At 43.4% G+C, this 24,001-nt stretch overlaps 1 protein-coding gene across 1 annotated transcript; it reads left to right on the plus strand.

The window, feature by feature from the left end:
- The first annotated feature begins 11,044 nt into the window (after window positions 1-11,044).
- Window positions 11,045-22,200, plus strand: HRG (histidine rich glycoprotein). The gene is given in 10 exon segments (XM_049709847.1): window positions 11,045-11,152; window positions 12,528-12,602; window positions 12,604-12,627; window positions 13,391-13,481; window positions 14,853-15,019; window positions 16,018-16,098; window positions 17,971-18,072; window positions 19,208-19,685; window positions 19,688-19,909; window positions 22,070-22,200. Coding segments are annotated over 10 exon segments (1,479 nt in total).
- The last annotated feature ends 1,801 nt before the right edge of the window (window positions 22,201-24,001 follow it).

Below are 24,001 nucleotides of genomic sequence, written 5' to 3' on the forward strand. Positions count from 1 at the left end.
CATGTTGCCCGGAAATGGAAATAAGACTTAACTGTTCACTTGCACACTGGACTGCATCCCTCCTAAACCACCCAAGGCCCCATGCCATGGATAGATGCCTCTCATATCATCTGCCTCTCTCTTTGTAATGACTTCTTACTTTTAGCTAATTGTTTCTGATATAGGGCCTTACTTAAGAATGTCCTCATCTTTCTGAGGTTAACCTAAAACAAATAGACTGAAGATATTTCTCCAGCAAAGATGGGTTTATTCAGGATCAGCAGAGGGTTGTGATTTGGGGTCTGCAACTGCGGAGAGCCACATGCAATCCCCCAAACAGCAAGCGAAGGAGAAGGCCTTCATGGAGAGGAAAAGGAAGTTGGAAGGGCCATACTAAACAAAAAGTCCATGGCTTTTCATTAGCTGAGTCCTTGCCAGGAAAGAAACGTCTTTCTTCTTCCTATAGGACTGTACTATTGTCACAGGTGAGAGCTCTCCCCTCTGGTCTCCCAACTCTATGAACTGAGGTTTCTGTTTATTAATTTTTTACCTTTCTCCCCTTTTAATCAAGATCTTTCTCTGAAAGCATCACTGATCAAGAGTCAGGTATTCTAGTTTCAATGGCTTTTTGTCATCCAGTGTCAGGAAGGACCTTTCCTTGGTGTAGTGTCTCAAATCGAAGGGAAAGTACGAAGATTAGAAACCTATTAAGGTCACCTTTAAATGACAAGAAGGGGTAGGAGGGAGAACTCTCAGGCCCTTTTTATCTAAAGTTCATATTTTATCAAGATCCTAGACATTGGAGATCATCTGAAGCATTCTGTAATCAAAATTTTGGCAACAAGCTTCCAACAGGCCTGTTCTGGTTATCCTGGGAAAGCTGTCTCATCAGCTGTCATCTGCTTCAGTTCTGGGAAATCTTTACTTTCAGGTCACCAGATGATGGGCAGGTCCAATTAGGGTTTGGCTCTTTCTTTAGGTGTGTCACATGAATCCAAGAGTCTATTCCTTGGAGTTTGGTGGCACAAGAGCTGGCTAGCAGTACCTGATAGAGGCCTTTCCATGAGGTTGAAGGAGAGTTCTTCTGGAGACGTCTTTTCAAAATAGATAAAATCTCCAGGTTGCAAGGTGTGATGCTTAAGGTCTTTTTCTCCCGAGGGCACACCGTGAAAAGATTACCTTACCAAAACATGGTTATTTTTAATAGAAACAATTAGGGCCTTGGCGATATTGGAATAGTTCTCCTTTATCAGTTGTGGGGCAAAAGAAGCAGGAGCCAGGTTCATTGGGTGTCCTGTGACCATCACAAAGGGTGAGAATTTATGAGCTCCAAGATAAGCAGATCTGAGATTTAGCGGGACCAATAGCAATGCTTTTGGTCAGGGTATTTGGAGGACCTCTACAGATTTTTCCCATTGAGTCTTCATGATGTTGTCAAACCAGAGGATTGAGGGTGGTGAGCCCAATGAAAGTGTTGTAAAAGCGACCAAACAGCACATGTTTGTCGAAATACCTGGCAAATAAAATGTGTTCCTTGATCATTATGAAGTTTGAGAGGAGTTCCCCAGACAGGGAGAATCTTTTCCAGGAGGACTTTAGCTACAGAAGAGGCAGTAGTCTGTCTGCAAAGGAAGGCTTCAGTTTGGTGTGAAAACATACAGACCATGACTGAAATATATTTATATCCATTAGATGGAGAAGTTGCGTCAAATCCATTTGCCAGGCCTTGAACTGTCCATCTGGCAGTTTAAAATGTCTGGGAATGATACAAACAGGCTTCCCTGGGTTGCACTTTGGACAAGTGGGACAAGTGAGGTAGGCACTTTTTTCGACCTTATTGTTTTCCCACCAATATTGGTTCATGAAGGCTCTCATTTTGTCAGGAGAGCAATGGTTTAATGCACATACAGTGGTAAGGAGTAGGAATTTTAGAATCTCTGGTAGGACTGTGTTGTTATTCGGTCCAAACCAGAGCTCTTTTTTTTTTTTTAACATCTTTATTGGAGTGTAATTGCTTTACAATGGTGTATTAGTTTCTGCTTTATAACAAAGTGAATCAGTTATACATATACATATGTTCCCATATCTCGAGATTTCTCTTTTTATAAAATCAACAATTGCTGAAAATCTTGTTTTTCTGAGCCCAGTTTTAGGGCCTCTCTAGCCAGTTTTTCTAAATTATCGTTTGGGGAAATATCCCTTTGGACCATGACAGAGGTTTGGCTACTGTTGGTCCCTTTAAGGGCAGCATTGCTTGCAGAAATGTCAGCAAGGTAAATTTCCCTTACTTTCCAGAGAGTCCAGTTTAGAATGCCCCGGGATCTTAATAATAGCTAAAGCAGCAGGTTAAAGTATTTCATTTAATAATTCCCAAATGTAGGGACCATTCTTAAATTTTATTTCCATGGAAGTAAGGAAGCCACATTTTCCCCACAACTCTCTAAAATCATGAGCTACTCTGAAAGCATATCTACTATCAGTATGGCAGTTTTGTCCTTGGCTAAAGGACAAGCCTCTGTAAGAGCGTATAATTCAGCCTATTGGGCCAAAGTAGCCATAGGTAAAGATGCTGCCTCAATACCATCAAAAGGAGTTGTAATGGTATACCCAGCACAATATCCACCATTGTCGCCTTTAAATACAACCAACCCATTGTTGAACCATGAGAAATTAGCGTTACCCAATGGAATTTCCTACAGATCGTGAGAGGGGTCAGGTGGTTGGTCAGCGTTAGGCAGTTGCGAGGGACTTCATCAGTGACAGGAGAGAAGAGTAGCCAGGTTAAGGTTATTACAATGTAAAAGAGTTGTGTAAGCAACAGTTAACAAGAGGACCTCATAAGAGGTGAGGCGACTGGCTGAGAAATGTTGAGTGTGATGAGAGTTCAGGAGGCTTCTGCTGCATGAGGTACAAAAATGGTTAAAGGGGATCCCACAATGATTTTCTCAGTAGTGTTAACCAAAAAGGCAGTAGCCGTAATAGCTCTAAGGCAAGGGGGTATCCCTGTGCCACAGAATCAAGCTGCTGGCTATAATACCCTGCGAGTTTATCATGGCCCGTCTTTTCGGTGAGTACCCCAAGGCATTCCCTTCCTCTTCGTATATAGAAAGGAAAAAGGGAATCTGATAATTGGGACGGCCAAAGTCAGCTGAGAGTTCATCAAACTCTTCTTTAAGGCCTTGAAGGCTGTGTCATCCAGTTCTTCCCATAAAATTGAACTGGGTTATTGTTGAGCAAATCATAGAGGTTTGGCCTTAAGAGAGAAATTTGGAATCCAATTTCAGTAATAACCAACTAGCCCAAGAAAACCTTGCAGTTGGCACTTAGTTTTAGGTCTAAGGGGACTTAGGACACTAAGAAATCTTATCTGGATCTAGGTGTAGTCCTTGTTCTGATATCAGATGCTCTAAATATCAAACCTGGGTTTGGACAAGCTGCAATTTTTCTTTGGCAACCTTATGTCCCTTTAAGGCTAAAAGCTTTAGCAAGTGGATGATGTCTTCCTGTGAGGAGGCTTGAGAAGGAGAGCAAAGAAGCAAATCATCCACCTGTTGCAACAAAGTAGAACCCCTGGGGAACTTTACATCATCCAGATAAGCCTTCAGGATTTGTAAGAAACAAGGACTCTCAGTATAACCCTGAGGCATTATTGTCCAGGTGAACTGTTTTTCTTCCCAAGTAAAGACAAAAAGGTATTGGCCAGCTTTGTCAACTGGAATTCTAAAGAATGAACTGCGTAAATCTATTATAGTAAAAAGTTTACTTCCGGTGGGAATGGATGTTAGTAAGGTATGAGGGATAACAATGCTGTTTATTGCTCGGAGGTCCTGGACAAATCTCCACGCTTGGTCCTTAGGTTTTTCCCACCGGTAAAATGGGAATATGACAGGAGCTAGTACAAGGGACAATGAAACCATGAGCCTTGTAATCTTCTATTATGGGCTTTATGCCTTGAAGGGCTTCTTTACAAATAGGGTATTAATTCTGGGAAGAGGTCTTGAGGGATCTATTTGAATCTTGATGGGAAGTACACTGTGGATTGTGCCCATAAGGAAAATGGTAGCTGATTCAATAGGGACAAATGATCAGTGTTTCCAGAATCTGCTCTACTATTATCAGAGATGGAACAAAAAAAAAGATGTCAAAGGATCATTTAATTCACCTCGTGGATAACTTTGATGACGACTGTCCATTTTCTAGAATTATTTCCCCTTTTTTGGACAAAGACATTCAGGCATGCTACTTCTCTAAGAAGTCTCAGCCTAATAAATGAATAACAGCAGAGGGACTAAGGAGAAAAGTGTGGGTATCTCTCAAAAGGCCTAAACAAAAGGCAAAGAGTTCAGAGACAGGAACCTCTTGATGTTCATTGGAGATCCCCACTATTTGAACTGTTTTAGTACTCCAAGGCATCTATTCTTGCTTTCTTACCTATTAACCAGTCTTTGAACTTTTGTAACCTGTCTGGGATTCTATGTGCCCCGAATGGATATACCCTTACACGTGGGAAGATTAAGATTTTGGCTGTCTTCCCTGGAGGTGACTCATCTAGAGTACGAGAGAGCTGGTTTGCCAGATTCTCTAAATCTGGAGTGGACATAGTTTCCCTTCTATCCTGGTCCTTTTTACTAGAAGGGAAAGGTCCTGGTTCATTCAGCCCATTAATAAACATAGAGTTAAAGGCTACCCGGGTGGAATCTACATCTGAAGGAAGACCAGAATCTGAAGCCTACTGTAATATTCATGAACAGGGTCATCAGAGTTTTGTGTGCAAGCCTGAATTTTGTTCCCATCAACAGGCTTTGGAAAAGCCCTAGGAATTGCTTCATAAAGTTGCCTAGCAATTGCCTGAGCTTGATCGCATAGTAAGTTAGTAGGCTGGATTCCCAGCTGTAACTCTAGAGACCTTTCAGGACTTTCCTAATTAGCGGTTTTCATCCAGTGCTGGGCCTGGCCTTCACCAATGAGCATATGAACTAGCTGAGAAAAGTCACAGAAACCAGGTTGATAAGTCTGAATGACTATATTAAATTCCTCAGCGGATCACTGAGATCTTCAGTTTCTTCGGGAAGGTCTTTGACTATGGCTTACCTTTCAGCTTTAGCCCAGGTAGTGTAAGAAATTAAGGGCTTAGCCTCTGGATCCTCAGAAGTCTTAATTTTAAAAAGACAGGTTCTGACAAGTGCAGAGGAAAAGGGAGTGGGGAGAGTTTCAGAGAAAAGGGAAAGTTTGGTGGAAGAATTATTGTGGGGGATTTGAAGGTATAGTGGAGGCATAGGCATCCTAGAAAAGAAAGAAGAAGATGGTGCCAAAGGTAGAGCCTGAGACAAAGAAGCCAAGGAAGAAGAGCCTCAGGCTTCAGGAGCCATTTTATCTTTCTTCAATCATTTGTCTGCCTCAGTTAATCTTTTGCAGAGGTAATTTCAGACTCCTGATAGTAGTTGGGAAGCCTCAAAATACCAACTGAAATAAGCATTCCACTCAGTTCTGGAAATTTTTGACCTATTGTAGTCCAGTTTGGTTTGTTTTGGTTTTTGGTTTTGGCTGCGTTGCGTCTTTGTTGCTGTGCACGGGCTTTCTCTAGTTGAGGCAAGTGGGGGCTACTCTTTGTTGCGATATGAGGGCTTCTCATTGTTGTGGCTTCTCTTCATGCGGAGCATGGGCTCTAGGCTTGTGGGCTTCAGCAGCTGTGGCACGCGGGATCAGTAGTTGTGGCGCACGGGCTTAGTTGCTCCGCGGCATGTGGGATCTTCCCGGACCAGGGCTCGAACCCATGTTCCCAGCATTGGCAGGTGGATTCTTAACCACTGTGCCACCAGGGAAGACCAGTTCAGTTTTAAGGAAATTAAATTTTGTGAATTTCAAAAGTTCCCCACAATGGCCATTGGTACTCTAAATTGAGTTTGGTCAAGTCCGTTTATTTAGTTAGAAATGAACATGAGGAAGGACCCTGGTGTTTAGACATAAAATCATCTGGAATCCCTGTAGTGAGGGCACCCTCAAAATACTTAGATAACTGGGAGCCCATTTCTTAGAGGTTTTTCTCTAGGGTAAAGAACAATTTTCAAACAGCTCAAATAGCTTACAGAACAAATGGCTCAATTCAAATAGCTTGCAAGCCAATCCCAGCCAGTCTTAAGGAGATAGCTTTGTCCTGAAGGATCTAGACCAAAGGCTTTTTAAAGCCAGTCTCCAGAAGACAGCCATTCCAAAGGAATAGGCAAAAGGCTGAAAAACTCGGCACTGATTCAGAAAAAAATTCCCCTGTTCCCAAAGGAATGAGTCAAAGGATATCCAGCTTCAGGAGAAGCAGCCTTTGTTCCAAAGGGAATAGGCTGAAGGTTAGCCAGTTTCAGTGAAACAGTCTGATCTCAAATCAGACAGAAGTGCCAATTTCACATACAGAACAAGGCCTTAAGGAGAAAGAGGAAACCTTCAAATAGATACTGAATAAAGCCTGGAGCGTCAAAAGCAAAGAGGGTGTGAGCTCGGATCCAGGAGAAAGCTACACCTTCAAACTCTGGGGTTGGAAAAGCAATGAGGAGCAATGGGCTCAACTGTGGATACCACACCTGTTTGCTCACCAACCCTGGAGCTGTTGGGTGTCTTCTCTGGTCCCTGTACAGGCCACCAAAATGTTGACCCGAAACAAATAGATTGCCAGATATTTCTACCGCAGAGATGGGTTTATTTGGGATCAGCAGAGAATTGCAATTTGGGGCCTGCAACTATGGTGAGCCACAGCGAAGTCCCCAAACAACAAGGGAAGGAAAACTCTTAAAAAGAGGAAAAGGAAGTTGGGAGGGCTGTAGTAAACAGAGCCCGTGGCTTTCCATTGGCTGAGCTGTTGCCACGAAAGAAGTCTCTTCTTCCTATTGAGCTCTGCTACTGTCACAGGGCATGAGTGCTCCCCCTTCTGGCCTCCCAACTTCTATGTAATTGAGGTTTCTGTTAATTATTTACACTGGGCAAAAGCATACTGTGATTCTTTTGATCAAATAAGATGAAAATCGAGGGATATCAAGAGACTGGGATTCATCAGAGTTTCACTCTCCCCTTATTCCATAATTATTTCAACACCAAGTATCGGTCAGATATTGTCTGCACAACCTTCAGCCTGAAGGTGGAATTTTTTTTTTTTAACCTGTCTGAATAGTCTCCAAGTCCCAAGTGAGTTGATAGACTCACTTAGCAATGGGGTAGGTGAAAGTGACATTTACCTGTGGCCTGTGGTTAATCCTGGAGAGAACCAAACATGGTCCAAGTTGGGGAACTTTCTGATTCCTTTAAAAGTTGTTTCCCAGAGGAGAAGTTAAGGGCCCAGATTATATTTATTCCCAATTTTTTCACTTAAAAAATTACGTAATATAAAAATATAATATTATATGTGTGTATATGTATAATATATAGACACATGCACATATATGTCTGCAGACATTTACATATACACATATCTTTTGAAGTTGGACAGGTGTTGTGAGCTGCATTGTGTCCCTCAAAATTCATATACTGAAGTCCTAACCCCCAGTACCTCAGAATGTGACTGTATTTGGAGATAGGGTCTTTAAAGAGGTAATTAGGTTAAAATGAAGTCATTAGGGTGGGTCCTAATTCACTATGACAGGTGTCCTTATAAGAAGAGGAGATTAGGATACAGATGAGTATAGAGGGAAGACCGCGTGGGGACAGAGAGAGATGATGGCCATCTACAAGCCAAGGAGAGATGCCTCAGTAGAAACCACTCCTCTGACACCTTGATCTTGGACTTCTAGCCTCTAGAATTGTGAGAGATTAACTTGTTGTTTAAGCCACCCAGTTTGTGGTACTGTGTTCTGGAAGCCCTAGCAAACTCATACAACAGGGAATGTACAGATGTTACTCTCGTCCTCTCTCCTGGCAGCTGTTTCTCAGAAGAGGCACATAGGGCTTGGCATAATTTGTTTAAGAGCAATAGACAATATTCACACTCTATTACTCTTATCTGCCTCCTTTAAGAAGGAAAAATGACTAAGTAGGGGTATTATGTGGTGGCTATGGCCCTATTTCAATCAGGGTCTAGCAAGAAACACAATGCATCACTAGCACTGTATTTGTCTTTCAGGTTCAATAAAGTGAGCGGAAGGGAATTCATGGCTCTAGTGACTACCCCTAGGTCTCAGCACAAGAGTATGTAGGAAAAGCTGATTCTCACCCTCGGTGCCCTTTCCCATCCGCTCAGCGTTCCCATCTCTTTCCCTCCACCAGCATTTAGCTCACCCAGGGCGCTCCATATTGGGTGTGACCAGTGTAGCAATAATAGAAAAGCCTCATTAAGGAGCTCAACTTATTGAAACATAAAACGGTTTTGTTCTAATTAATGGCTTTCTCCACCTCCAACCCTGGGTTGGAGCCGCTTAGTAACATCTTGGCCAGATTCCATACTAATCCTGTCATTCTAAACTACACTGAAGCTGTCCTGTTTGGATATTTAAAAGCTAGTGTTACTAATATTAAAAGTTCAATCTCAAATATAATCCGAAATGGGTTTCTTCCCCTTTTAACACTTGCTAAACCAACCTGTGACTCTGGGAAGTGAGGTCTGCTTTCCATACCCCCGTCCCCATTGCTTCTCTCTTCAAACTCTTTCCCTCCATGCAGGTTCTGTCTAGAGCTTCACCAGTTCCCAGCCTTGGCTGCACATTGGAAGAACTCCCAACACCTGGACCCATCTCCAGAGATCCTGATTTAATTGCTCTGAGGGAGGCCTGGAAGTAAGGATTCTGAAAAGCATCTCGGGTGACTCACCGCAGAGAAGAGAGTGGGGAGGAAGGCAGATGCCGTTTAAGTCCCTGGTAGTGGGGAAGCAAGCTGGGCTGACTCCCTCTGGTCCTTTTTTTTTTTTGCGGTACGCGGGCCCCTTACTGCTGTGGCCTCTCCCGTTGCAGAGCACAGGCTCCGGATGCGCAGGCTCAGCGGCCATGGCTCACGGGCCCAGCCGCTCCGCGGCATGTGGGATCTTCCCGGACCGGGGCACGAACCTGTGTCCCCTGCATCGACAGGCAGACTCTCAACCACTGCGCCACCAGGGAAGCCCTCTCTGGTCCTTTCTGACGCCGCTGGTCTCTGCTGGCATGAGGGATCCCTGCAGGTATATTGACTTATTTTTGTTTTAATAGATAACTATTTTATTCATTTATTTATTTTTATATTTATTTTTGGCTGTGTTGGGTCTTCGTTTCTGTGCAAGGGCTTTCTCTAGTTGCGGAAAGTGGGGGCCACTCTTCATCGCGGTGCGCGGACCTCTTACTATCGCCGCCTCTCTTTTTGTGGAGCACAGGCTCCAGACGCGCAGGCTCAGTAGCTGTGGCTCACGAGCCTAGTTACTCCGCGGCATGTGGGATCCTCCCAGACCAGGGCTCGAACCCGTGTCCCCTGCTTTGGCAGGCAGATTCTCAACCACTGCGCCACCAGGGAAGCCAATATTGACTTTTTAGGAGGAGTGAGGGTGGGGGGAAGCAGCTTAATCCCAGCCCTGTCCTCCAGTGCTGAGCCCCTCCCCCAATGGTCTAGTCCCTCTAACCCCTTCTCTGGAATGGGCATAGAATGGCTTGACTTCTACCCTCACCACCATCCTCTTCCACATGAACTAATTCTCTTTAGCATACTTTAAGGGTCACAAAGAACTGGAATGACATGAGTGTGCCCCCAACTTCTTCCCAGTCACACTAATTATAGTAATAAAATAGCATTATGTATTCAGCACCTGGATCTGTGCTAAGAATTGTATTGGTGACTTTTTATGCATGTTTTCTTATTTAATCATCACACAAGCCTGCCGAGAGATTTTTAAACCCTATTTTATAAACGAGGAAACTAAGGATCAGAGAAGTTTTATAGCTTACCCAGCATCACACAGTAAGAGAGTAACAGGCCCAGGGTTGAAATTCAGATCTGACTGCAAAGCGACAGCCTCTTAATCCTTCTCCTCTACCTGAACTGTCTTCCTTTTATGGTGTTAACCATTTAACATGTCTCCTCCCTTCAATAATGCAGCTACATTCTACTGAGGACTTTCAGTGCCACAATCCAAAGAAGGGACTGATGGCGGAGATTTCTGGCTGGCAGATGGAGGAAAATTATTTCTGACTCGACCTCGTATACCAATGCAGGCAGTGCTTACGGCCAAAAACACACTTTGGATCTGCTACCTACTAGTAATAACCAGATTTGTGCAGATTACAGTTTCACCCACTCACTGGTGGCATGTTTCAACTTTCTGTCCCCAAGACCCACTAATCATTTACAGCGTGTTGACTGATATGTGAACCAGGGGTCAAGGTGAACATACCCAGTTACATAACAAAAACGGATAAAGACTTTGTTGAATCAATCGTGTGTGTATGTGTGTGTGTTTTAGAAAATCTGTATAAACTTCTCTGCTGTGGTATCCCAGAGCAAAGAATGGTTTTCACATTTTAACAAAATGAAGTTACTCACTGCAGCACTGTTTTTCATCCTTTTGATCCCACTGCAGCATTCCTGTGCTGTGAGTCCCACAGGCTGTGATGCTGCTGAGCCCGTGGCTGGGAAAGCTCTAGACCTGATCAATAAAGGACGGTGGGATGGCTACCTTTTCCAGTTGCTGTGGGTCGCTGATGTCCACTTGGACAAAATGCTGTGGCGCTGCCCATGGCAGAGCTGAGTGGGGAGATGATGTACCAGGGGTAACTGAGACTCTAGCCCCTAAGCCTGCTGCTTTGCACAGTGGATTGGCTTTGGGCAGGGTTTTCTGTTTCATCTGTGGGCTGCTGTGACTGTTCTTTTTTCCTTCAGATGAATGTTTGTTACTAGTATGTCCTTAACTATGAAACAGCCTGTAAGTACTTGTAAACACTTATGCAGAGCCCAGTCAAAGGCTCAGTACTGTAAGAGAAAGATTAGAATAAACTGTGGGACTTGCTCTCAAAGAAATAATAATCAGCTCACATGCACACATATGTGAACTGCATAAGATGGGGTATATTCAAGTGACCAAGTGAGTGGTATAGATGCAGGAGTGATCTCATAAAAGGACTATTTCGATGGGATGGGAGAAGGCTTCCTTTGCGTCCTGAAGGGTGAGGAGGATTTGAATAGGATGGTGGCTTGTGTAATGGCCTTCCAGGAGAATGCCAGCCATACCACCTCTATGTGGGTAGGGAATCAGGAAGGAAGGTGTTAGGGAGAAGCGGAGCAAAAGCAGAGGGGTTCCAGCAGTTCTCTGTGGGCTTTGGAGCAGTCATCACCTTGGAAGAGAGACCGTAGGCTTGAAGAAAGCAAGCCTACTGTTTTCATTTAGGTTATATGTTTATTCGGAGTGCATTTGAGGGCTTGATAGAGATTATGGAAGGAGTCCTGCTTCTCCACCACCACCCCAGAAATAACCTACCCTTTGGTGGAACCACTGAAATCAGGGAGGCGAGACCATGGGGCACCAAAGAGGACAAGCAGAGATATTTATACTTGTTACAGTGTTAGAAACCAAGGCCCTAAAGGTTACAGAGAACGAGAGTGGAGGGATTTAGGATTCCACTAGCAATCTGATGACCAGTCACCCCCTTCCAGGCTCTCTGCCACATGTGTAGGACACAGGATGAATCATAGGACACAGGATGAATCAGCACAGTGCGACCTCTGAGTGGCAGTGGGGAAGGGGTGGGGGTGGGGGGGCGGATCTCCCTGTACCTGGGAAGATAGGGGCCGGAGCAGGGACACAACTAGGAGCTGGTTCAGGAATGACGACATGAGGAGCAGCCCCAGGCAGTGGGAATTAGGGCAATGAGAGTAAAGAAAAGACATGAGATGTTTCAAAGAAAGACCATTCAAGCCTTGAGGACAGGACATTCTTTAAGACAAAGACTAAGGCAATAAATGATTAATGGTGCCACTGACCAGACAAAAGAAGTTGAGAGAGGGAGCTGGTTTGTAAGAGAAGAGACTGAATTTAGCTTTGGGCAAGTTGAAATCAAGACAAGAAATCTGAGACTTCCCTGGCGGTCCAGTGGTTAAGACTCTGTGCTTCCACTGCCGGGGACACAGGTTTGATTCCCTGGTCAGGGAACTAGGATCCTGCAAGCCACGCAGTGCAGCCAAAAGGGAAAAAAGTCAATCTATATTTTCAAAAAAAGACAAGAAATCCAAGTTCAGGAATAGAGCTGGATGAGAGGACACGACTGCATATACAGATTGGAGGCCGTGATGTGACTGTCAGCACTTATATTCTAGGCTTGTACCTTCAACACCTCCATCCAAACCAACACTGCTTTTTAGTGATTGCTTTTGAAAGTTCAAGGGCAGAAGCAACATTGTGACCAGTTAAAAAGAGCATTCAGAAGTAACTCTCTGAAGCGTTTTATTAAATAAATAGATCAAATGACGCAAAGGTAGGACATCTGCAATGACTTGGAGAGGAGCAGGAATTCTATTTAGGAAATAAAAAGATTGGGGTTTTTTTGAAGAAAACTCTGGGCTCCCACATGCTACCCACCCACTGCTTTCTTGGTATTCCCCAGGGATCCACAGCTGTCTAGTATTTAGTCTTGGATGTGAAAGAATCTGACTGTTCAGTCCTATCCAGGAAACACTGGGCTGACGGTGAGCCAAGCTGTTTCTATTCGTCCATCTGAAATCGTAAGTAAACACGGTTCCATTCCTCTCCTCTTAGCGTTCTTGACTTCTGTCTATTGTGCTTGCCCAGGGTGGCTGCATACCTGGGCTAACACTGTAAAAGAGTAAGAGCAGCTTCTGCCTCTTGGCTCATGAAGACTGTGTTGACCTTGAGTAATATTTTCTTGAGAGCTACACCCTGGAACCCAGTTCAAGAAAAGTCAGTGGGGCTTGTGGTCCCATGTGATAGCATGACCAGCTGTAAGGCCTTGAGCAAATCACCTAACGTCTAAGAACCTATGAACTTGTAACCGTGTCCTATGAATACTGGTCCCACTAACAGAAATGGCCAAAGGGATTAGTTGCAGTCACCATGAGGAATAGGGTCTTGTTCTGCACGTTGCACGCGGGTACTCAGAGCCCAGGCTCCCTGCCACAGGAGGAGGACACAAAGATGAAAGAGCACAGATATAAGATTTCAACTCCAGAAAATAAGATGTTTACATGCCCAGGGGTTTTAGCATTTTTTTCCCTTCCAAATATTTGGGGTATGGCCATGATCTGTTTCAACAGTTTCTCCGTGGTTCTCATGAGGGTTTTGGATGCTTATAGCATCCAGATCACAGAAATATGCTAAGAAAATACAGGTTTTTGAGAGAGGGTTTGGTGAGAGAAAGCACAGACAAATTTCAAATGGTTAGTAGGAGTATGTTGCCTCACTTTTTTGTTCCCTCGTGTCAACCTGAGGAAAGCAGTAGACAATAATATAAACCCCTCTTTCTTGCAGGTGATTGGACAATGTAAGGTAATAGCTATAACACTTTTGGATGGGTCTCAGAATCTTAGAGTGAATGACTTTAACTGCACCACAAGTTCTGGTATGATCATCTGTTAAAATGCTAATTAATTCTAATTAATACAAAATTCAGTCTTACAGTGGTATCATCATATAAGACTATGAAGTACACATCAGAAATGGTTCCTGCCCTTGTGGACGTATTATTACTTGCTCTCCTGAGAAGAGAAGAGAGAGGGGTTTTCCTATTACTGGCACACCTTCTTTTAAATAAATTCAACATATAAAAATAGAAATTTACAAGAGGCTGTATAGAATCATCATAGAGAACATAAGCTCTGGGGTCAGATTTGTTTGAGTTTAAATCCCAGCCTTATCACTTACCAGTTGTGTGGTCTTGAGGGCAAGTTACTTAACCACTTCAAGCTTTCCTCCTTTGTAAAATGAGGATAACAATAATATTATCCCTTTGGTTCCTTCTCAGAATTAAATAAAATTGTCTGTGTAGTACACTTTGCAAAGTACTTAGCACTCGAGTATTGCCATCAACATCTGAAAGTTATGTATGTTCACAAAGCAGTCATACAAAGGATATATTATCTCCTTTAATCTCACAACAAGACTATGAAGTAAAGATTATGATCCTTTCTATTTTAGAGATAAAATAACTGAGCCTCAAAGAGATTCAATGACCTGCCCGGGGAACACAGCCAAAGTGTGGCAAAGTCAGGACCCTTTACCACCGGTGTTGACTCTAAATTCCATGCTCTTTTAATTCACTTTTTCAAAAAGAATTATCACAGAACTTCTTTTAAAATAATTAATCTTAACATGTTTCAACACATAAAAATTCAACAGTCAAGCAACTCCCTCAGGAGGTTGCCTTAAAGAAAGATTGAGCTGTACCTTCTCCTCTCTCTGTTAACGATGCCTCTCTCTCGTTGGCAGAGACAGGAAGAGGTCATTAAAATATTAGCGTTCTAGGGCTTCGCTGGTGGCGCAGTGGTTGAGAGTCCGCCTGCCTATGCAGGGAACACGGGTTCGTGCCCTGGTCCGGGAAGATCCCACATGCCGCGGAGCGTCTGGGCCCGTGAGCCATGGCCGCTGAGCCTGTGCGTCCGGAGCCTGTGCTCCGCAACGGGAGAGGCCACAACAGTGAGAGGCCCGCGTACCGCAAAATATATATATTAGCGTTTTATGAGTGATGGGGGTGGGGGCATCGTGAATAAGGGTCACAACAGAGACTTGAGCATCGGAAGGATCTGGGTTTAAGAGACGTGGCTGCTGATTGGCTGATTTGATCTTAGACAAGTTACTTAGCCTCCCCAACCCTCAATTTGTCCATCTATAAATTGGAAGCTATTGTTATTCTTGCTGCCATGCTTATATGTGTTAAGTCCTAGCATTGACATTGTAACCCAGTAACCACAAAGCTGCCAACTGCTTTCTCTAGTCTCTTCGGCACTGGTCAATACTAAAGACAGCCCAGTACTCTCAAATTTCTTTGCGGATACAGAGCTCTACAGAAAACAAGCTGACAAAGCCCTGGAGAAGTACAAAAAGGAGAATGGTGACTTTGCTTCTTTCAGAGTGGACAAAGTGAAGAGGGTTGCAAGAGTTGTGAATCACCACTAACGTTTAGCTAGAGTTTGAGGGCCCAGGCTCCACCCTGGCAGGTGCAAACTCAGCAGCACTGTTCCTCTCCGCTGGCCTCGCTCGGCCAGCTGCCTTTTACCTTGAGACTTCTGTTGCAGCCTCAGCAGAGAGGCAGCAGATACCATAGAACTGCCCTCCTTCAGTTCTTTAGACTTTGGAGTTGGGGTGTGTGTATCTGAATATCTAACAGAGAAAAGGGAAAACCCAAACAAGGAAGAGGGAAAGACAGAAGAAAGAGCATAATAAGATGATGCGAGTCATTAAAATCATCAGGTCCTAACCTCCTTCTATTACAATGGAAGACCGAGGCTCAGAGTGCCTATCTCACCACACCCAGTGGCGTGGCTCGAGTGGGGCAGTTCTGCCTCCCAGTCCAGGGACCTAAGTGCTTCCCACCCAGAGGGGTCTTGTCGAGCAGCTAGTTGATGTCTGTTGTGCATTTTGAAAATGCGAAGTTAAATAGATTACGGTGAATCCAAGCAATAGAATGAATACAACGTAATTACTAAAAACAACGTTTTGGATGTATATGCCCTGGAAAGTGTTTCAAGATACATTGCTAATGGAAAAAACAGGTTACAGAACAATACTTAGAATATGATCCTATTTATGTTAAATAATTAGATATATGTGTATATGTGCAACATATTTAGGAAAAGGCTTGAAGGAAAAACTCATCAAGTGGATGATAATGGAACCTCTGAGAAAGGGAGGCTGGGGTGCAGGAAGGGTGATTTTTCACACTGTGCTTGAGTACGTCTGTGTTAGTTGAACGTTTCAATGAAATAGTATTCACCGTATCACTTATGTGATAAATATTTTACAGGCAGAGACCATCAGAAAAATGGCACATATTGGGGCTTTTGAATCCTCATAGTGCTATATTGAATATTGGATCGTAGGTATCCACTGCCTTTTTTACTTTTTACGTCCCGAAACTGCTTGGATTCAACTTGTTCTAGAGAGGAGGGGAAAGAACCAATTACTACCTGGACTTCTCTGTGAGGAACTGCTCCAGTCACCACTTTCCCAGGCACTCTCACGTGAGTATAATCAGCCTCTGTGAAATACTAGGTAACATTTAGAGACCACTTACTATGGGCCAGGCAACTTTCTAAGTGCTTTACGTATGTGACCTTATTAACCCACCACCACCCTATGAAGGAGGTACTATTTTTATTCCCGATTTACAGATGGGGAAACTGAGGCACAGAGAAGTTAAGTGAATCATGAGAGTATCATGTATATTATAGAATTATATATGCTATATACCTCAACACCAGGTTCTTTACCCATTAGGATTAAAGACTTAGCTAAAACTAATAACTTGCTTGTATTAAGAACTGACACCCAAGAGTGCTTTCACTCACTTCACCTCGTTTACTCCACTCAGTGACCCCATTTGATAAACGAGGAGGTAACTGAGGCTCAACAGAGGGAGGTGTGTTAGTTTCTGCTTTATAACAAAGTGAATCCGTTATACATATACATATCTTCCCATATCTCTTCCCTCTTGCGTCTCCCTCCCTGCCTGATGTTCACAACTGAGCTGAGGTTAGAATCCAGTCCTCCAGTTGCTCAATCGATGAGATTGCTCCCCTAGTCACTTATACTTTGATACTCAGGTACCTGCAGGAAGATCTCCTTAATAACACTCAGCATTTGTATGGTGACTTACAGTTTACAAAGCACCCATGTTATTGCCTCATTGGAGCCCTGTGACAAGCCCTCTGAGGAGAAGCAAGTGTTTGCCTCCATTTGCCTGGAACAAGATGGTCTAGAAGTTTAAACACTTGCCTAAGGGCACTTAGCTAGAAAGTGTTAGGACACAGGATGTTAATGGTGGCCTTTTGATTTCAAGTCCAGGAATTTTCTGAGGTTTAATAACACATTCTCCAGGACGGAAAGAAAGGAGGCATTCATTCGTTCCTTCTCTCACTGTTCAACTTTTCAACCTCAAGCAGTTCTAGAATCCTGCTTAATAGCTACCAGGAAAGACACCCCACCTCCTCCATTTCCATCCCCAACAAACCCCTATCTTGGTGTAGGTAATGCAAACCCAGTAGAGAAACATGGCAGCTGGAGAAGAGGAGCTCAGTGCTAAGTGTTTTCCAGCATATTATCTCATTTAATTAAGCCTTCCCACAACGTGTGGATAGGTAAGGTAGCATTGTGCTCACTTTCTAAAGACAAATCCAGAAATTTTATGTAACTTGCTTAAACTCACAACCAGTAAATGGCAAAGCCAAGATTAACATAGGTCTGTTTGACTCCAAAACTGTCCTCAGATCCTCAATGCTTAACAGTCTCTTCTAAAAAAAGAGTTTTCTTCTTGTCCTAGTCTAACGTTGACAGCTGGGTATTGGGGCCTCTGGGGCATAGCGGTGCCAACCAGTTGTAGCCTCGGTACCTAGGGTAGGGCCAGCAGACAGTCACTTTGACAGGGTCTGTGCAAACCCACTTTTATACTGGCTCCCTTCTTCCCAACATTTTCTTCCAAGGGCCCGGTTTAGGTTGTGCAAATCCCTCTTCTGCACCACTCTTCACTCTCTCTAGACACAGGCAACTCAGGTCTTCATGCAGAAGATTGGGCTAAAGGCAAGGTATCAATGATGCAGAGTTCCTCCTACAGCCCATGGGGAAGCCCAGCGCGGGGGACCACTCATGGAAGGGAACCACTGCAACTTGGAATGAAACCCTTCAGAACGTACACTTTCCCTGAAGTGTTGACTAGGAAAAATGGTTAAATAGCTGATGGAGATATTTGATAATATTACCCTGATTTTTCGAAAGCCTGTTTTCCTTTCCCAAATGTCTGGAAGTTCACAACAAGAGCTGGGCACCTTCATACCACCTGCACACACACACTCAAATACACATACACAGACACTAACAGGTTTATCTCTTCTTTATAGATCTTTGGATTCTGCAGAGCAGATCTGTCCTATGATGTAGAAGACTCTGACTTGGAAACCCCAAAAGACATTGTCATAAACTGTGAAGTTTTCAATCTTAAGGTGGGTTGCTTAAGTAGGCTTTCTCATGAGCAGTGCCAAACTAAGTGATATTTTCACACATATAGTGTATTTTGTTCTTATGGCTGTTGGTGTATATTGTGTGTGTGAGAGAGAGAGACAGAGACAGAGAGAGAGAGAATAGGGAGAGGGAGAGAGAGAGATGATGGATGAGAGATGGGGGGGAGGAGAAATAGAGAAAATAGGCCCCTGGGAAAGTACAATTGTTGATATGACACCAAAAGTATGAATTTTTCCCCAAGAATTGAGGGTAAGATTTGCCAGAAAAGTAAAATCATGATCAATTCAATCAACCTCTAATGAATTTGAAAGTGGCCCTTGTAGTCAGGATTCCAGTGCTGACACTTAATAATTCCTAGCTTTTATTATTAGGCATAGAACCTAAGAAGAATGAATTAGCCTAAAATTTACTATATAAAGGTACATGAAATAAGATTCAAAACAATATTTTACATATGTCCCAGAAAGTTTTGTTCTATACCAAGATATTCTTCACAGTATTTTTTACATCAGCAAAAAAAACACACACAAAACAAAAAAAAAACCCTGAGTATAATCCAAATGTCCATGTACCAACCCTCACCCCCAAAATGGAGGGGGCAGGCTTGTCACCATGAACATGGCTCCACAAGTGCAAAGAGGTAAGTGCTCATCCTTTAGGAGTAGGAGATGTTTGTACCATAAAGCCTCAACTCTTGAGAATATAAATTACAAAGCGCTAGTTTCCCAAAGGTTGATCTATAGATGAGTATCATTTTATAATATAATTTCACCAGATTATGTTGAAATGAGAAGAATAATAATAAGGAAAGTTTTCATAATACAACATTTATTCCATCAAAAGGAGTATCCTTTACTCTGAGATTAACTTTCTGACTCGTGTTATCAAAGTATTATTCCTATTGTGAAATAATAATGGTGGTAGATGATAGTTTTGTTCATATTTTAAATGCCAAGTTGGCTAGATAAGAATTCGAGGAACCATTTTTTTGGGTCTCCTATTTTTAAAATTAGTTGTGAAATCCAAAAGTCTGGAAACCATTGGTGTAAATTAAATTAAACATCTAACTTCTTTTGTGTTACAGGATGATATTCACTCTTCTGTGTCCTTCACCAGGAACATACAAACATCAGTGGTGTGAAGCATCGTTTGGGCCATGCCCTCCAACCTGGTGAGCATTCTCCTGCTGGCAGGACTCCATTTAAGCCCAATGGATCTAGAGATCACCATAATCCCCACGAGTCACATAACTTTAGATGCCCACCTCCTCTAGAAGACAAAAATTACTCAGACAGTCCACCATTTTGAGTAGGAGTTCCTCTACCATTGCCCCGTCCAGGGTCAAGATGCCATCACCCTCATTTTGACACCAGTGGGACCCATGGGCCCCCTCATGATCATAGTTCAGGTGAGTGCTATCCACACACACATCGTCCTCACAGTCACCATCCCCATGGCCACCATCCCCATGGCCATGATTTCTACGACCATGGACCCTGTGACCCACCACCCCATAGCCAAGGTCCCCAAGACCACCATCGCCGAGGCCATGGCCCACCACCTAGGCACTCAGAAGAAAGAGGTCCAGGTAAAGGACCTTCCATTGGAGACAAATTGAATATGTTCACTGACTCCCTCCACTAAAGAAAGGTGAAGTTCTCCCTCTTCCCGAAGCCAATTTTCCCAGCTTCTCATTGCCAAACCACAATAATCCCCTACAGCCAGAGATTCAGGCCTTCCCCCAATCAGCCTCTGAATCATGTCCAGGAGAATTCAAGAATGAGTTTCTACAAATCTCAAAGTTTTTTTGCATATACAGTTCTAAAATAAAATCTGATTTCCAAACTTCCCTGGTGGCACAGTGGTTAAGAATCTACCTGCCAATGCAGGGGACACGGGTTCGATCCCTGGTCCGGGAAGATCCCACATGCCATGGAGCAACTAAGCCTGTGTACCACAACTACTTAGCGCACAGGCCACAACTACTGAAGCCCACGTGCCTAGAGGCCGTGCTCCACAACAAGAGAAGCCACCACAATGAGAAGCCCCTGCTTGCCTCAACTAGAGAAAGCCTGCATGCAGCAACGAAGACCCGACACAGCCAAAAATAAATTTTTAAAAAAGTAATAATAAAAAAAAAGTAAAATCTGATTTCCTTATGGGAAAAATGAATCATGTCCTAGATTAGAAACATAAATAAAATGTGACCAGTAACAAATGCAAAATGACAAGTTATTTTAACCTTATATTCATACTCAGCATCGGGAAAAATATGAGTGGGGGTGGAAATGGCATGAGAAGAGGGAGACAACTGGAAAGGAGAGGAAAGATCTAAGCACTACAGATTAGAAGTTAAGTCCATCACTGCCTATTACATCACTTGAGGCAAATCTCTGATCCTCAGAATTTCTTTCTTCCTGAACTTCACTCCTTTAATTCTAGCGTCTTTTCTCTACTAGCACTTATGCTGAGGTTGGGCCTACCAAGAAGGAATGTATTCTCACTTAAAGGATTATTCTTATAAAAGGGACCCAAATTCTCTTCCACTTGTTTTTTCCAGCCCATTTGTTTTTTGGAACAAATTAATTTCGATTTCAGGTTGATGTCCTAACTGAGCTAATGGGAAATTTAACCTCAGTCCTTCTTGGAGTTCCTGCTACTTCCCACACGAAGTGGTGCCGAGTTTTACTCTCATAGTGCCAAGGTGTTTGGGTGGTGGGCATGAGAAGGAGGTCTGATTCTTTTTTTTTTTTTTTTTTTGCGGTACGCAGGCCTCTCACTGTTGTGGCCTCTCCCGTTGCGGAGCACAGGCTCCGGACGCGCAGGCTCAGCGGCCATGGCTCATGGGCCCAGCCGCTCCGCGGCATGTGGGATCTTCCCGGACCGGGGTACGAACCCGTGTCCCCTGCATCGGCAGGCGGACTCTGAACCACTGCGCCACCAGGGAAGCCCAGAGGTCTGATTCTTCATCACTAATCCACCAGGTCCCCCGGCTGAGGGATGCTTACTACCCTGTTCACATCTCTCTTTAGGTCTCGTTTATCTGCTTCTTCTGTACCAAACTGGGATATAGGAGTCTCCGTAAGATGCTAATGGACATGACTGCCAAGAGACACCATATGGCTGGTCTCTCCCTGAGATCTTGCTGCCTCCAAGCTACAGCCCCAGAAAGCAGGACAGAGGTGTCCTCTGCTTCACAAGTCCTCTGTTCTTCTCTTCTCTTCTCCCCAGGCTAGGGACACTCTAGTCTCAGATAACTTCTCTTTATTCGTTTTTGCTCAAAAGACTCCTTTCTCACACTTGGATCCTCTTTCTTTCTCCTTCTTCCCAAACAAGTCTCAAGCATAGACACAGGCTACTAAGACTTTAGATTCTCTCTACCTGACTTAGTGAAGCAGTTTCAGGTGTATGGTGTTGGCAGAAGTTAGATTCTAACAGCAGGGCTGCGGGTGGGGTAGGAAAAAAAGCTAAGGGTGAAAGCAACTAAGCTCTTAGACTGGGAAGAAGGAGAAATACGCAAAGATGGAGAAGCTGAAGCTGAGAGAGTGAGGGGATGGCTGAAGGTGCACGGTCCACGAGTTGGAAAGGAATACACGGCCGATCACAGTGGTGTTTCAAGTGAAAACTCAAAAACAGTGTTTTCGAACCTAAGTTTGTGTGCCTGACGCACTGTGAAGCCAAAAAAAAATGTCAGAGTTTGGATCAGAGAAAGGTTTATTAGTTGAGGAGGCGCCAGCGTGGAAGATGGGACTTTTCTCAAATTTATCTTCCTGGCTGGCCGGGGTACAAGGTTCTGAAAGGCAAAAAAGTAAAGGGGAGGGGATCTTTGTGATTTTCGCTTCCTGATAAGACCTCGGTTGCAGACATCCTGGCGCCATCTTGTGACTCGATGTGTTCTTGGTGATTGTGATTGATCTATGTGTTCCTGCAAAGCAAATTAGTCAATGGTGGTCTTGTGATCCCTTAACTTCTTTCTAGGAGAGAGCAACAGCGATGGTGGAGGCATTTTATTATTTCTTAGAGCCTTCGTGATGGTTCAGGAGTTTCGATTCTTAATTGACCCTCCCAGGGTCATCAATTTTAAGCCCGCTTGGAGCCAGCTGGTTTAAGCCACAGGACAGTTTGGGGTCATAAATCAAGGCATTAGTTTAAACTAACAGCCATGGCTAAGATTATGTTGGACTTGATTTTTCTTCCTCTGCATTCCCTCACTTCCCTAGTTAGTAACTGTTCGAATCTGTCTTTGGAACTCAGGGAAGGTCTAGGAGACTAAAACCTTTTTACAAACAAGAGGCAGGCAGAGGACATGCGGTGGGGGTCTGGTCCTGGGAAGGCCCCAAAGGGTCCTGTTCAGTTACAACTGGACTTGGCACTGTATACAGGTGTATAACTGATAGGAAAGAGTGACTTTGAAGGACACTGATCTGAGTTCTAATCCAAGTCCCACAATTTACTAATTATAACAAACATTAAAGAAGCATTCGAATACTTTTTAGCTATCATATGACAACAACAACAAAAATCTAGAAAAGGAGCAATCAGTGGTATATTGTCTAAACCTCTAGAACAATGTAAGGTCCCTAAAGTAAGTAGGAATCCTTTCTTACCCCATTATTCACCTGTAGCAACTATTTGCGTATTATGAATGCATTTAATTAAATGAATTGAGAGCATTCAATCCTATGTTTCCCAGGAAGTAGTTTTAATAACTCAAGCAATATTTGTGAAAGGACTTAATAAAAATTATAAAACACTGCTCAAATGCTTCTGTGGGTTATTAAGCTATGTGTTTTTTTGGTCTTCCTGGATTTCACCTTTTTCCACTCCCTGTGTCCATGCCTTCATGGAGGAATGTGATTCTGCAGGGCTGGCGTTCAGCAGGTGCCACCCTAGTTGTCTATGGCTGGTGACTCTTCTGACTGGTTGTTGTATCTGGTCTGATTGGTCAGTGCTTTCGTCATATTAGTTATTGAATACTTAGAGTATCAACACTGTGGCTCCAGGAAATGAAGTCTAGCTGCATTCCAAGGAGGAAAGAAAAATGGGTTGCCACCATTACTATTATTTAGAGAAGAAAGATGAGGCCCAAAGACGTTTAATTCCTTTCTTAGGATCTTACAGTCAGTAAATTGTGGGTCTGGGATTACAACCCAGATCAGCCTCCTCCAAAGTCACATTCTTTGCTACTTATTATATTTCCTGTATACACTGCCAAGTCCTGTGTTTTTAAATTTTTTGTCAGTTTTATTGAGAAATAATTGACATACATCACTGTGTAAGTTTGTGTTCTGCATGATGCTTTGATATACATAAATGTGAAATGATGATCACAGTAGGTTTAGTTAACATCCATCATCTCATATAGATACAATTAAAAAAAAAAGAAAAAAATTCTTCTTGCGACGAGAACCCTTAGGATCTACTCTTAATGACTTTCCTATATATCACACAGCAGTGTCAGCTATATAGTCACCATGATGTGCATTATAGCCCTAGTGCTTATTTATCTCATAACTGAACGTTTGTGTCTGTTGAGCACCTTCCTCCAAGTCCGGTTTTTGAGTCTTCACTTGAAACATCACCACGATCAGCCTTGTATTCCTTTCCGAGTCCTCCTGGACCGTGCACCTTCAGCCACTCACTCTCCCAGCTTCAGCTCACTCTCCCAGCTTCAGCATCTCCATCTTTGCACATCTCTCCTTCTTCCCAGCCTAAGAACTTACCTAAGTCTCTTTCACCTCTAGCTTTTTTTTTTCCTACACCACCCCCGACCCCGCCTCAATACACACACATACTGGAATCTACCTTCTGCTATCACCATGTACCTGAAACCACTTCAGTAAATCAGGGATTCTTAACCATCCCACTCTAAATGTGTTTATAATTTATAAGAACTAATTACCAGGCCCT

Source organism: Orcinus orca, chromosome 5 (genome assembly GCF_937001465.1).
Source record: "Orcinus orca chromosome 5, mOrcOrc1.1, whole genome shotgun sequence".
Classification (NCBI taxonomy): domain Eukaryota; kingdom Metazoa; phylum Chordata; class Mammalia; order Artiodactyla; family Delphinidae; genus Orcinus; species Orcinus orca.